At 41.7% G+C, this 15,876-nt stretch overlaps 2 protein-coding genes across 2 annotated transcripts; both read left to right on the top strand.

The window, feature by feature from the left end:
* Positions 1–17: 17 nt before the first annotated feature.
* On the top strand, positions 18–1,782 carry HPD (4-hydroxyphenylpyruvate dioxygenase; the record flags this gene model as incomplete). Its single annotated transcript, XM_078622401.1, is given in 8 exon segments — positions 18–94; positions 704–866; positions 955–1,026; positions 1,091–1,172; positions 1,175–1,212; positions 1,316–1,432; positions 1,640–1,664; positions 1,667–1,782. Coding segments are annotated over 8 exon segments (690 nt in total), but the record flags the coding sequence as incomplete, so codon positions are not given.
* A 1,567-nt stretch (positions 1,783–3,349) lies between these two features.
* Positions 3,350–10,914, top strand: LOC144739444 (piwi-like protein 1). The gene is given in 21 exon segments (XM_078622400.1): positions 3,350–3,412; positions 3,930–4,035; positions 4,172–4,300; positions 4,372–4,586; positions 4,669–4,790; positions 4,933–5,013; positions 6,171–6,331; positions 6,334–6,367; positions 6,503–6,611; positions 6,776–6,902; positions 7,321–7,438; positions 7,552–7,666; positions 7,733–7,920; positions 8,103–8,175; positions 8,317–8,517; positions 9,110–9,213; positions 9,314–9,384; positions 9,477–9,630; positions 9,870–9,995; positions 10,070–10,217; positions 10,798–10,914. Coding segments are annotated over 21 exon segments (2,562 nt in total).
* Positions 10,915–15,876: the final 4,962 nt, after the last annotated feature.

The raw sequence follows: 15,876 nt of genomic DNA, 5'->3' as shown, positions 1-15,876 counted from the left end.
CACATTTTGTTCACAGACCAGATGGAAAACTGAACTTCATTGATCACGTTGTGGGAAACCAACCAGATGAGGAGATGGTTCCAGTGGTGGAATGGTACATCTTACTGTGTGTGTGTGTGTGTGTGTCTGTGTGTTTGTGTGTGTATGAGAGAGAGAGATAATTCTCCATACTTGTTGTGAGACATTTATCAGCATGACTTAGCACTTTTAAATGGGTTCCCAGATGTGTGGCACCACATCTGGACCTTGTTATCCATTTACGTGAAAAGGCAGTTCTCCAAATGAACCATGTGATTGGTTGATCCTGGAAAGACGAGTGTAACACTGTCTTGACAGAAAGTTACTGTTAACTGTTTCAATGACTTTACCAAAGTGATGTAACTAATGACATTTCATTAGTTTTCTAAATGTTTCATGTTTGAACTTCCAGCAGCATCAACACATCCATCAACATCATTCTCATTCATTCACACAGTAAAATGATACTATTAAACATCAGGGTGAGGATTAGGACGAGGTTTTGGCAGAAATTGTGCAGATTTTCAGGAATTGTAAACATTAACATTTACATGTCATTTGTCTCCAGTAATGTGACAGATTACTGTTTGTTTTGTTATTAGATTACTTAAAAACAGTATATATAATAATGAGTTGAGTGAACTGCTGTTCTGACTTCATGTGTCCCTGGTTCGTCTCCTAAAAGGTATCGGAGGAACCTTCTCTTCCATCGTTTCTGGTCAGTTGACGACAAGCAGCTTCAGACAGAGTTCAGTGCTCTGCGTTCCATCGTGGTGGCAAACCACGAGGAGACTGTGAAGATGCCCATCAACGAGCCCGCTATGGGGAAGAGAAAGTCTCAGATCCAGGCATGTTCTGCTTCTCAGTGTTTTAGACCAATAATTCCTTTACTGAGGCATTTTCAGTGTCAGTGATCCTCTATAAACGGACTTCTAGGAGTACGTGGAGTACTATGGAGGTCCAGGAGTTCAGCACATCGCCATGAACACGTCAGACATCATCACAGCTGTAAGTCTACAAACAGTAACTCGTCTGTTGAAGGATAACACTCCAAGTAAACACATGTGTGCAGATACGTAACTTGAAAGAGCGTGGGATGGAGTTCATGACGGTGCCAGACACCTACTACGATCAGTTGAGGGACAAATTAAAACTCTCAAGGTCAAAATCACAGAGGACCTGGATGTTCTGCAGGTCAGAACTACGATCCCACATGTTCTCAAAACTTTTTTTATAACTTGAAGTGTTTGAGAGTATAGTCGTTCATCTGTTTATCTCCATAACTTCCTGATCTTAGGAGCTGAAGATCTTGGTGGACTATGATGACAACGGCTATTTGCTGCAGATCTTTACTAAGCCAGTTCAGGATCGTCCCACTGTGTTTTTGGAAGTTATTCAGAGGCAAAATCACCAGGTGAGAGGAGCGACATGAACAAGTACATACATCATCATAGACAGACAGACAGACAGACAGACAGACAGACAGACAGACAGACAGACAGACAGATAGACAGATAGACAGATAGATAGATAGATCCAAAGATCCAAAGATGGGGACACGGGGGGCATGCTGCATACTGCAGGTCATCACTGAAACTAAAATCCACGTTTCCCTCCACAGGGCTTTGGGGCAGGGAACTTCAAGTCTCTTTTGAAGCCATCGAAGCCGAACAACATGCTCGAGGAAATCTGACAATCCTGACACCGAATGGCGTGTCAAGAGCATGTGATTCCTCGGTACAAGTGCTTCATTTGACTGAATAATCACCAATTTGTGTTAATGCTCAGATACAATTAATGCACAGGATACCCGGTTATTTTTTCTGACCTTATTAGTTTGTCATTATACACACAGCAAGCAGAGCAACACTTTTTGGTTCATGTTTTTATTTCTTAGTAGTAGAATGCAGTATGAAACACCTGAGCTGATTTTATTTTGCTGTATTAAAAATGTTGATGAAGTTGTCGATTACTTATCAGCATGTATTAATACGTAATTTTCACTCCAATCAATAACGAGTGTTCTATGGATCCTGAAGAGGAGAAAACACAGCTGTGTGTTCACAAACAAAACAAAAACACACAAACAAACAAACAACAAACAAACCTGGAAACATGACCTGATCACTGAGTGATTTTTGTGACAATGTCAATATCTCGTTTTGTGATGTGGTAATTAAACATTTTAGGGGGTTTGAAACTTCGGGCTGACAATGGCTCCAGTGGAACCAGAGCTATCACCCATAATCATCAGCTTATTGTCCTACTTTTATTTTTAAGCCCAGCATATTGCAAAATAAAATCATACTACTGAGGAAAAACATTCATAGATTCCTCATCCTCCATCCATCATTACTGAAAACGGGTGTAATGCAATATAATGGTTATACACTGGAAATCAATCAGTCAATCATCATCATCATCATCATTGGATTTACTCAGTATAACCAATCAAACAATGTCAAAGAGAACAAAAGTGTCTAAGTGAAATGTAAATAAGCAGTTTGTGAAAGTACTGGGTGGGCTTTGCTGACATCTAGTGGTTAAAAATGACATTGCGGACGGTTAAGCGAATCACGGCGCTTTAAGAAGTAGTTCCTGGACTTTATTCCCCATTAACTTGATCTTACTACACTCTACAAACGTCTTTATTTGATTTACTTCTAAACATATCCACTGTCCGTAGGTAGACCTGTCTCAGGCAAACCCACGGATTTGTCTGATTTATTTTTTTTTAAATGCAGGCGTAATTATTTTCGAAGTGAAGAGGCCAATAAACGTCCCTTCTGTGAAGTTCAAACTGCACTCCATATTGAAACACCTGCGGGGAGTTACCAAAATTGAAGAGATTAACTTCATCCAACGTCAGTATCGTTTTTTACATTTATTTGCTCATTTTGTACATATTTTAGACATTTATCAAGTTAAACAAAATTGCGTCAATTACGGGAGAAACAATATACACATGTAAACGTAAAGGCGTGATGGTAAGGTTAATATGACAAATATTCCAATACTACTTAGTATTCTCAAAATCTGTGTGATGCCTTGCTATTGGGGGCGCATTTTTACATTTTTTTCTCAGCTAGTTGAAAACGCATGCTGCTAGCTAGCTAGCTATCGCTTTGATTCAATTCCAAAGGCGCCATATTGTTCCACGATGTCGTGGAATAATACGCTGTCGTCGGCGTACAGCACGTGTGAGTTAACTAACTTCGGGCGGTAACCTCGGCAGTCGGTAGACAAAACAGTACAGTTGTATAATTTTGTACGAGTTTGATTCATGGTCAACATATTGTGGAACAACAGGTCTGACTGAGACGGACTCAACATGCTTGGACGGGCAAGAGCCAGAGGCCGCGCGCGCCGACCGGAAACGGCGGTTCCTGGATCAGTAAGAGAAACTTGACCAGAAATACAACTTACCGAAGTTGACGTCAGATTTCATTGTTATTTATGTATTTATTTTTTATTTGCATTTATTTATTTATATGGGGGGGGGGGGGGGGTAAGAGATGGAGTTGACAGAGGAAGGCCAAAGAGGAGGTTATAGATGCAGTGAGGGAGGACATGGAGGTAGTTGGAGTCAGAGTAGAGGATACAGAGAAAAAGGAAGGATGGAAATTGATGATGAACCCCTGAAGAGGGACAAGCCGAAAGAAGATGATATGGGGGGTCTGAAGTTTGTTGCGAATAGTAATCATAAGACATAGTAATACCGTATAGTTGCCGTTTCAGTTCCCCCCCCAAGAACAAGTGTTCTGTACTGTAATGTTGACATTTCATCATCACCATTTCATTTGTAATATCAGCACAAACCTCCAAATTACAAATTTCAGAAATGAAATTTTCTGTATTCAGCCACACTTTAGTGACAAACATTGGACTGCATTATTTTTTTCCTCTTGAAGAGCCAGGCTCAAGAGCCAACACCTCAGGCTGCTGCCCCTCCAGCAGAGGGGCAGCTGGTTGGCAGAGGCAGACAGAAGGGTGCTCCAGGACCCTTTACTGAGGAAGGTACTGATATTCCACATATGGATTTTGCTTTGGCAAACATACAAAATACAATATTTACTACGTTTGTTTTAGTTTTCCTTTCACATAACCGTCGCTTGTGGTTCCCTCCCAAACGCTCTTGTTCCGTTTCTTGTAGCTGTCAGTCAAATCTCAAGTGGATTTCATGCTGTCAAACTGGGAGAACGAGGTGGACGCCACAGAGACATCTTTGATACAGGGATCAACACCAGAGAGGCTATGGAACATGTCAAGTATTCAAAAGCTGGTCTGTCCTATTTAAATCACATTTTTGTATGGTAACTTAGTATTATATTTAAAAACTGTATGGTATTTCAGGAACAACTGGCTCTCCCATCACTTTGCTTGCCAACTTCTGTACCCTCAAGTCCCAACCTCAGTGGGTTTTGTATCAGTACCATGTGGACTTTAAACCTCAAATGGAGTCTTGCCGCTTGAGGACAGCCCTTCTCTACCAACATGAGGAAACACTGGGCTCAGCACGGAGCTTTGACGGAGCCATGCTTTTTCTGTCTCGAAGACTTCACAGCAAGGTACTTTGAACATTTTGTCATAAACAATTGTTGCTATTTATTTTGAAAAAACCTTTGTCACCATTTTCTGTCTTGTGTTTAGGAGACTGTGTTAGTCAGTGAGACCAGAAATGGAGAAACAGTTCAGATAACAGTAACCCTGACAAACCAGCTGCCACCAACATCACCAGTTTGCCTGCAGTTTTATAACCTCATATTAAGAAGGTTAGTCCCCTTTTCAGTAGCCAGAGCCCATTAGTATGGGCTGCAATTAAGGTTGTGAATTTAATAAAACTATTTGATGTTTCTATCTCAATATGGTCTGGTGATACCCAGACTTCACTTTCATGGAGTTATTTCTTATCAGGATCTTGAGAATTCTCAACATGCAGCAGATTGGACGCCATTACTACAACGCTGATGATCCACTGAACATTACACAGCACAGGTTTGGTTTTATTTGATTTACTTCATTCTTGATACTGTGCTCAAGATAGATATTTTTATTTATCTCCCAAGAGAAATTCACACATTTTGCTGTCATCAATCCTGTAGGTCCTCTTGTTGTGCTTGAGCTTGACTGAGATTTATACACAATTACTTGTACTTGCAAAAGTATGTCAATACCACAACCATTATGTAATGTGATGCCGGCACTGTACATCCCACCGGATGATTAGACGGCAGTGTGCTAGCAAATGTCAGTGGTGTGGAGTTTTTAAGGTAAAAATTATTTATTGTATGTGTGCGCATGTGACCCTGGGATCACTGCGCTGATTGCTCAGTGCTCTAAAGATCTCTGCGCTGTTCTTTACTCACAAACAACTGACTTAAATACTGTCTAATTTGTGATCAAATACAAAAAAGTATTGATGATGGCCAGTCCAGTATTTAGTTGTACATATGATGCTGTCTTGGATTTAGTGCATTTGGATGGTCTCCTCCTCCTCTGTCCACCAGAGCAGACAGTGCACCTTTTGAGGCACAGCTGAATAATAAATACAAATTTTGAGTTAACATGGATTTCACTCGATAAATGCCAGTGAATTACAAATGAGCAAATAAAACACACAGTCAATTGGATTATAACCTGCAGTTGTCTGTGAAGCTCGTGTTGGATTTGTGTGTGTCTCGTTACTATAGCACACTACTGTCTTACAGTTGTTATAGAAAGAAACTTCACAAATCAAAATGTGTTGGGGGGGGGGTGTGTGAAGACTAGCTTGAAAGTAAAAAAAACACAGTATCTCAATTAATGGCTTCAGACTTATTAATTTATTTGCTGGAATTATATAAAGACCCTAAATACACATAACACATCCATTGAAACATGTAGTAATGTCTGAGAAACACCAGTGTTGTTAAGATAACTGAAAGCAGATTTGGTGTAAATGTTTTATTTTGGTTTCAAGACAGAAATGTGTTCTGAGGTTAAAAAAAATTGTCATGAAGAATCTGAAGTTGAGTGACGCAGCAAAGGGTTGGTGACTGGTACAGCTTCTGTTCATGGGTGATTGTCTGCTGGTGTTGGGAAGCAAACCGCTTTAAATGTGCATTAATGTTTATTATTGAACTTACTGATTTAAAATGTATATATTATTCCAGGCTGACTGTCTTGCCAGGCTTTTCCACCTCCATCTTTGCATATGACGCAGCCATCATGCTCTGCACAGATGTGAGCCACAAGGTCTTGCGCAGTGAGACTGTTCTCGACTTCATGCTCAGCCTGAGGCAGCGGTGTGGAGAGCAACGCTTCCGGAAATCTGTGCCAAGGAGATTATTGGACTCACAGTCCTCACAAAGTAAAAATCCATATTTCACTCATTTCATGCATCTGCTTTCCATCTTTACCTTTCACAAGTGCTGTAGTAAGCTAGATCTCTACATGTGTCTGACAGTTGGACTTTGTTCATCTTCTGCCTCTCCATCACTCTCAGGTACAACAACAAAACCTACAGGATTGATGACATTGCTTGGGATCACACTCCCTGCAACACGTTCAAGAAGGGAGACACTGACATCTCCTTCAAGAACTATTTCAAGAATGTAGGTCTAATGTACCTACTCATCTAAAGGGGGTTGAATTCACACATGAATTCTATTAGTAATTATATTTCTTACCGAGGCTGATGAGACCAATGGTATTCAAAGTTGTTGGATAAATGTAGACTGTTTTAAAGATACTGAGTCATTCTTTTTTTGTACTCCAGCAATATGGTCAAGACATCACCGACGACAGACAGGTGCTGCTGATCAGCAACGTGAGAAGGAGGGTTCCTCCTGGAGTTCCTCCTCCTGGACCAGCCATGCTCGTCCCGGAGCTTTGCTTCATCACAGGTCACAATCCGAATTCTGCAGCAGTCTGCTTCTCCCATGTAATCTGGAAAAGAAAGCAAATGTGTATAAAGACTCTTATTTGATAATTTATTTGCTTTCTTTTAATGCATGTACACTATGAAAACGTCTATATTTAATGAACTATCCTTTCATATTGGGAATGTTGGGTTTATTTAAAAAAAATATGGTTTCAGAAATCAGTCAGTTTAACATGTATCCAGAAGTGAAAACTTTATGATTAGAACAACTTATCCAGATCTTGAAATAATTACGGTACTATAAATCACGTCTGTGTAGTTGTTAGTTGTTACTAAAATGAGTGGCACCTATTGGACAAACCAGGAATAGCCATTACTGTCACTGAAACGTTGGATGTCTTTGTAATTTTTACTTTAAGTGACGTTGATTTCTCTGGCAGGTTTGACAGACAAGATGCGAGCAGATTTCAACGTGATGAAGGACTTGAGCACCTACACCAGACTGTCCCCTGAACAGAAGGAGAACCGCCTCCGCAAATTTATCACTGACATTAGCACGCAAGTGATGTTGTGACATTTTACGTAACCTGTGTGATCGGTTTGCCCATGTACTAAAGTGAAAAAGAAGTGTGATCTTAGGCTTTGATTGCAATGTTGTAATTCCATCATAGGAATGCTGAATCACAGGCAGAGATGAACAAGTGGGGGCTAAGCTTTGACAAGCAGCTGCTAAGACTGAACGGCAGAGTCCTCCAACCAGAGCGGCTTCTCCAGGGACCCAAACAGGTACAGCACGCTCTTCTAATCGCAATTATTTCTGTGTATGGTCGTAATGGAGTGATTGTCGTTTAGTTCGACTACAACCCCCACACAGCGGAGTGGACCAAAGAGATGCGTGGGTTACCTCTGATCTCCTCTCCACCGCTGAACAACTGGCTGCTGTTGTACACCCGACGGAACAGCAATGAGGCTCAGTCGCTCTTCCAGACTCTCCGCAAAGTTTCAGCACCACTTGGCATTCGCTTGCAAACACCTGTCTGGTGAGTCCCAAAAAATTTATCCCCAAATCAGAGGTAACATTTCTGCATTAACAATCCTTGAGATACGGTCATTTTCATTAAGTACAGTAAAATCACAGTTTAGCAGAGAACGAAATGCAGAGAAATAACTTGAATGTTTTCTAGAAACTGAAAATGTAATTGAACTGTCGTCTTTTAACCAGTATCGAGTACGAAGATCATCAAGAGTCCCTCATGAAAACTCTGCAGCGCAATGTTGGACCTGAAATCCAGATGGTGAGTCAATGCAAATGGCTGACCAGCACAGCAGCCTGTATTCACAGATGTCTGTGATCTGAACGTTTCAAACAAATAAGAATGAGGGACATTAAGAGATGGGATTGGAACAAAGCAGCTTCTGATCATTTCTCCTGCCAGGTGGTGGTGATCCTGGTCACCAACAGGAAGGACCGATACGACACAGTTAAGAAGTACCTTTGTGTGGACTGCCCCACCCCGAGCCAGTGTGTGTTGTCCCGGACCCTCAGCAGACCTCAGGCCCTGATGACTGTTGCCACCAAGATCGCACTGCAGCTGGCCTGCAAGATGGGAGGAGAGCTGTGGAGCGTGGAAATCCCAGTAAGTCACTGGAACAAATGGAAAAGTCCCGTGATCCCAGCTTAAGCCTGGAACCATTGGCGTTGTTCTACTAGTGAGGTGTGGCTCGCTGGGTCCATTTGGGTGCTCTGCCACAAAGCAGAACAGAACTTACACACATGACAGAGAAACGTGTCCGTTTTTAAAATAATACACTGAATGCACACTCCAGCTCGTGCCACCCGTTGATATGTCAATGTATTGAACAAACTTTTGTTCTTTTTATACCTTCAGTTTGTTGTGATTCTCACAGTACCTGTCTGGAACACTTTACTGTGGGACTTGGGGCCGTGAGCAGAGCTGCAACCTGATGCTGAACTGATACAACACAAAGCGGCAGTAAAAACTGTAGAAATGCACATTTATATAGATGTCTGCTATAAATTATTCTACCGACATGTCAGTCAACTTACCAGCAGATGCAAATTCCCATTCTATGTTGTCTTTTTTTCAAAGCATAAGTGCAAGAAATATACTTGGTCTCTGATTTCTGCAGCAGCTTGAATCTCTACTCACCATCTCGTGCACCGTGTTGTTGCAAAATACAAAAACAATCTTTACACCATTTGTGCAGCTCAAACAGCTGATGATTGTGGGCATTGACTGCTACCATGACCTCACTGCTGGGAAGAGGTCCATTGGTGCCCTGGTGGCCAGCCTGAACCAGAGCATGAGCCGGTTAGTGTCCAAGACACACGAGTCTAGTCTGAGTTGTACGTCTGAACGTGTGTGTGTGTGTGTGTGTGTGTGTGTGTGACACGTTTGTGATCTTGCTCAGGTGGTTCTCGAAGTGTGTTCTGCAGTCCAAAGGTCAGGAGATCATGGATGAACTGAAGATGGCGCTGTCTGGCAAGTTATTCTGTTGAACACATTTCTAGGTGAATGCCATCTTCAGTTGTGTGTGTGTGTGTGTGAAGCTTCCTATATGCTTTGTGTTGCAGCTGCTCTCAAAGATTATCTGAGGTTCAACAGATGCCTGCCGTCACGCATCATCGTGTACCGCGACGGTGTTGGAGACGGTCAGCTGCACAGCGTGGTCAACTATGAGGTGTCCCAGATTTTGGACTCCATCGCCTCCATGGGGCAGGACTACATGTGAGGCTTCTTCCCTTCATACATGAGCTATCGATTCCTCTGATCAATCGAGTCATCAGATGAAAATACTTTTTGTCCATGAAGAACAATTGTGTTTTTCCTGGTTGAGGATCAAAGGTGAGAGGGTATATTGTTCCCACTGAAACACGTGGACTTTGATACGGATGGCATGGTCAAGATCTGGAGTGTGAGTTGAACACTTCCAGTTGTGATTTAACCCCCTCCCCCCCCCCGCTCAGGCCTAGACTGAGTGTGGTGGTGGTGAAGAAGCGCAGTATCAGCAGGTTCTTCTCCTTCGTCAATGGCAAGTTGTCCAACCCTCCACCTGGCACCATCGTGGACTCTGATGTCACCCGTCCAGAGTGGTACGTGGTCTTTGCTGTGCATGGTGTTTGCTGTCAGCTTGAAGTAGATAACTGCAGAAGCATGTCTTGGACAGGTACGACTTCTACATCGTGAGCCAGGCCGTCCGCAGCGGCTGCGTGTGTCCGACCAACTACAATGTTGTGTATGACACCAGTGGACTGAAGCCTGATCACATGCAGCGTCTCACCTACAAGCTGTGCCACATGTACTACAACTATCAGGTACACACGCAACAACAGGATGCAATATTGGAGCCATTGGAGGCCAGTCGTTCTGGTCTTGTTTTATATTTTCAATAAGTGAATGGCCACATTACTGCAGTTGGACGCGATTGCACGGCATCGTTCACAATCAGGTGATGTTTTCAAACAATTTGGGGTGAGACCAAAAGAAACAGATGAAATGATTGGGAAATGATTTTGTGGTGTTAAACTATTTTAATGTATATCCTTGTAGTTCTCAGCCTCAAAGGTTTCTAATCTGTTTTGGAGGTTAAACCTCTCCATTGAAGGACGCTGTCCGTGCCATTGAGCTGCAGAACCCTCAAAGATCTAGTTTGAGATTTTCACTTGCAAGTTTAAGTGAAAGCAGAAGAGAAACTCACCAACAGCAGAGCTGCTGGATTCTGGGCAAATTAGTGTTTGCAGAGGGTTAGTTAAAGTTAAACGGTGCAAGATGGAGACAGAATGACTGCATGGATGCAACTAGCCACAAACTGAATCCCTCAATATTCCAATGAAAGCTGATGGAAGTTAAAATGGGTGTTGTGTTTATTGTGAAAGTGTCACCTCATCTCCTCAGGGCATCATCCGAGTGCCGGCTCCGTGCCAGTACGCTCACAAGTTGGCCTTCCTTGTTGGTCAGAGCATCCACAAGCAGCCCAATGTGCAACTGGACGACCTCCTGTTCTACTTGTAGAGCAGCTACAGAGTTAAGAGTTTGGTTCAGTAATAATCTAATTACATATGTTTATGTATGCACACTGTTCATTTCCTCAAGAGTAAAGTCTGCTCAGAGCAGAATGTGTTCCAGGCCCTTAACATTTCATATCATTTGTTGTAATTCCAAGTTTGAAGTTTCCTTTTGAGTAAGGAAACGTTTTCATTCAAAGTTACTTGTGGTTGTAAGTTGCAGTTTGTTTTTAAATTCCATTGTTTTTTTTCTTTGTAAGGGTTGCTTGTTATAAAAGCATTTTGTTGTATCACATTTCTTGTAAGTCATTGAGTCATTACAAAATATCAAATTTATTTTTTTTAAGAAAAGATTGCACATGCACACCCACAGTAATTTGTATCCATCAATATAGGCTGAGTTTTTTTTCCCCCCATCATAAAGCTAGCACACAACTGCAGACTTAAACAATATGGTCTTCAAGACACCATGGGAAAAGCTTGCACTGTCTGATTATAAAGTTAAATGTACAAAAAAGGCAGTTTGAAAATCAAGTATAAACATTTAAAAACAATTTTACAAATGGACAAAGTACAAAAAGAGCAACAGTCACTTGAAATGAAAAGAAGCGATGTCAGAGGACTGTGTACAAACGGCAACAGATCAGTTAGACGGCGGTTCGATGACCTGCACAGAACATGTTACAGAATGTTTTGCATACATTCCTTTTTGGCAGTTTCAGTTTAACACGTGGAAAAATAGTTTGATTTGTCTCTTGAAGTACGACAGGATGAAACCGGAAAATGGAGAAGATAAAGGTGGACTGTTCAAACTCTCTGACGAAGACTGCACAACGGTTCTGGGCAGCTCTGAAAATACATCGGCTTTCAATTCATGATACATTCACTACTTTACATTTAAGGTAATATAATTTAGACATACAGTACTTCTTTTAATCCTGCACCATCGTAACTGGACACACTGAACAGGCATTGATGACGGATTGGCTTCCAATGAACAGATCGAGTAGATTGGGGGGTTTCAGAGGGTAGAGGTAGTTCTGTGTGTGTGAGAACCTTAACTACTGCAGAAAAAAACTGCTGGATGGGGTTCAGTGTTGGCCCTTCAACCAGCGTCAGTGATTAGAACCGGATGTGCAACTCTGAAAAGTGCCTTCACAAACATCTGTATGCAGAGACACGTTTTGTCCATCTATTCTTTAATTATAGTTGTAAAAATAAGTCTGCTTCATATTTGGAGATGGACATTAATGCACGACAACTGTCAGGAGTGTTTTGTACGTCAGCTCCTATGGACACAACAGACACCCTGCAGGCCACGAGTCAGTGGTTCCACCTGATGAAGCCTACGTGGATCTGCACATTGCTGGACAAAGTACTAACCATTGTGCAAGTATAAGGCAAGTACATGAAGGTTCTACCAGGCGTTTCCATTGATGTGGATGGAGCAGGCGGATTTCAAACCCTGTAGTTACAGTATGTGCTTATTTGTGTTTGTTGGAGACACTGCTCCAGAGAATTCTGATGGTTTCTCCCTGTGTACTGTAAGCTCAAGGTTCTACGCTGCATGCTGCCTGAGGGGGCGGGTCCAGGGTTGGAGGGCGCTGAAGACAGCATGCACACCTCAGACGTGAACGTTTTTTATACATGAGCCGTCACTGTGGGGCTGACATTCTGACTTGGACTTCCGACGTGACGTGTTTTTTTTTTTTTTTTTTTTTAACTTGCCGTCAGACTGACCAAGTGCAAAATGCAAAAGCGCGGCGGGCTCCGTCTGAGGGGACACATCCTCAACACGTTCACATCTATCTGCCGTGCGGTCCCGCGACCAGATTGTGTGAAATAAAAATTTGTAGTTCTGAGAAAATAAATACAAATATACAACATATGTACAAGAATAAATCGCTGAGCTCACAAAGGCCGAGCGTTCTTTTTAACAGTACGTGGATGCAGACGACACTTCTTGTCATGAGATTATTGCACAGAGCCGAGTCTTTGCAATAGTTTCTTCCCTTTGCAGAGCAGTCCCTTTTTCTTTTTGGAGGAGTACATGTCCAGTGGGGCCCTGATGGGGCTGCCGGGCCCCACAGTGGCAGGGCCGGAGCCTGGGATGTGTGGACGCGCTGTGTAAGAGGCCGCTCTTCTGGGCAGAGCCGATTTGTCCGAGGGAACCTAATGGGAGACCCGTAAGGGACAGTTGAGGGTGTTAAAAAGCCAGCTGTCTGTCACACCCCAGTATCTACTCCCCGCCTTCCCATAAGTCCTTGCTGTCTCTGCAGGGCCACCATAGCTCCCTTTGTTTCTGTTACCCCCTTCAGACCAAGCGTCCAACCAGGGGCTGGTTGATTCCAGTCACAACCCTGGCTGCTGACAGAGTGGGCAGGACTTGCGGGACAAATTAATTGCATTGTTTTGGAATGTCGGCTCAGAATTTCCGCACCATCTACGCTGTCCACGACCGTTTTCATTTTCTCTTTGTTGTTCATTGTTTATCGCCCCTTAAAATGCCGTAGCACCTCATAAGTTCATTATTATGCATTATTATGCGTTGACCGGGGATGAACCAGGGTTGACACAAGAAGGTTGTTGGTCTGAAAGTGGTAAATCAAACACTGCCCACCCTCAGCTTCTCTGTTGTGAATAAGTAAGTCATATGTTAGCGTTGAGCTCCACTAAACATCGACTTACTCCTACAGGAATCAAAGTCAGGGAAGTTGCTCTCACATCGACAGATACATTTGCATGATGGGACATGAGGGACAGATTTAAATCACATTCTCTTCCTTTCCTCTTAAATATCTAGAAATAGATCAGACAGATGTACTGGTACAACTGGGTCACAGAGAAACTACTGGTCACTAGTCCTTTTCTGTAATCATAAGCTAAAAGGCTTCTTAAAGCTGCACTTTAGGAAGACAAATGGTTCAAAAAATAGAGTTATGCGAGGATCTCTTGCTATGTACTGTTTGTGTGTGAACTCGCTAATCCAGAACAAAAATTGTTGAGTGTTTCATGTGAAATAAACTGTCTCCAAAGTGGTGAACTACAAAGCTCTGAGCTACGACCTTTCCACCATTCACTCGTGTGTCTGCCGCACAAGAGTAGTTTGATTAACATGATCATGAATTAATTGGACTCACAATGAAGTGATATGAGCCGAAAGCAAATCATCTGCTGCACACAGCAGCCAGAATGTAACTTTGTAAGATCGTGAACTTTACATTTCATACAGCAAATTTAAACATTAATGGCCGAATAAAATTTAATTTACAGTTTTGAGGCAAATGTTACATGAAAAGCAGTTTTCTGAAAGGTCAAGGTGCTATATATGTATTATTATGATTATTTAGTATAATTAACAGTATATTGATGTATTTATCAATCACTTCATTTTAATTCAATTATTTTTGTTAATATCCATATTATTTTCTATTAGTCTTTATTGATAGTTTGTTTTTGAAATTAAATAATTTCACAATCTGAATGACCATTTGATGGAATTCCACAGAATTCCTCATTTGTATCAGGACAAACTCACTGATCTTGCTTTGTAGCACACCCCTTCGCTGATGTTAGCTTTTGACTGGATCTTGTCATGAACAGAACATGTCTGGCTGTTTGCATAGAACAGTGTTGTTGTTGTTGTTGTTTTAAACCAACTTCAGGATAAGTAGTGCAAATGCAGCAAAATGTTTGGATGATTGAGGGTCAAAGTGCAAAAAATTGCCTTTTAGCTTATTGTGAGTTACAGCAGGAGACTTATCTCAGGAGACGGACACTGTCATGTACAACACTCAGAGAAACAACTGAAGATACCACACTTCTTGTCTAATGCAGCGGCTGGGCTTCCATCTCCTACCAACAAACATGATCGACAGCGGCGTTCTACCACTGGCGACAAATACTGCTGCAGTCAGGGAATGTTGTAGAAGTGTTCCCGCTTCATACCCGAAACTAAGGGAACCCGTGTCATCTGCATTAGACGAGGGGGGAGCGTAACCTTGGTATCCTCAGTTGCTCACTTACGTGACGGAAACAGAGCCTTTAAGGTGTGAAATGAACACTCTTCTTCTGTTTTGCCAAGCAGGTGAGGAAAAGGAAAAAAAATATGGTGATGGCATTTCAGTAGTTTGCACAATGACAATGGCAAAGTAGAACACAAAGAAATACCTGATGACACCTATTCATTATTCAAACAGTTGCATTATTTGTCAAACCAAAATAATACACAGTTACATTTGTGAAATTATCCTCCCATGGCAACAAAAGCTAAATAACTTTTACAGGAAATCAACGTACAAAACAAGGTGCTGGGAGCAGATACAAAAGATGAGCTACACTAGACTGAAATATATAGATATATATATATAGATATATATAAAATGTTCATGCGTCTATCGAACATGCTGCGCTACACACTACATCTCTCAGAACATCAAAACTATTTACTCTATTAGAAAGGATCCAACAGAATATATTCATAAATCATCTGCATGTGCAAAAAGTGTTGTTTTTTTTTAGACATGACAGGAAAAAGTAAAAATTCTCCAATTTCGTCTCATTAAGAATGTGTCATAAATACAATATATCCATGTATTTTACAGTGCAGACCTTCCACAGTAGTAAACGTAAAAAATAAAAGTACCTCTGTTAAGTTTTAGTCTTAAGTTTTATTTGTATTTTATTTTTTTCCATTGCTCTTAAGACAACTATTTATTTACATGTCACAAATTCCGTTGTAATTAGGCCAATGGGACACGCACAAACACCAAACCGAAAAAGAGAGCGGGAACTGAAAAGAGTAGATGGATGATAGAGTACTAGTACTGCGATGGAGCATGTACCCTTTTGGTCTTTATCCGTGCTGGAGTGTCCTGGGAGTATCGAGATGGTGAGTCAGTGAGAAAAACCTCTACATCGTCAGGCACTTCTTCTAGAAAGTTGGAAGGAACAAGTCCGTTGTGTCCAT

Source organism: Lampetra planeri, unplaced genomic scaffold, assembly GCF_965212315.1.
Source record: "Lampetra planeri unplaced genomic scaffold, kcLamPlan1.2.h2 scaffold_1497, whole genome shotgun sequence".
Taxonomy (NCBI): Eukaryota; Metazoa; Chordata; class Hyperoartia; order Petromyzontiformes; family Petromyzontidae; genus Lampetra; species Lampetra planeri.
The sequence above is the reverse complement of the archived record's forward strand: the minus strand, read 5'-3'. Positions and strand labels throughout refer to the sequence as shown.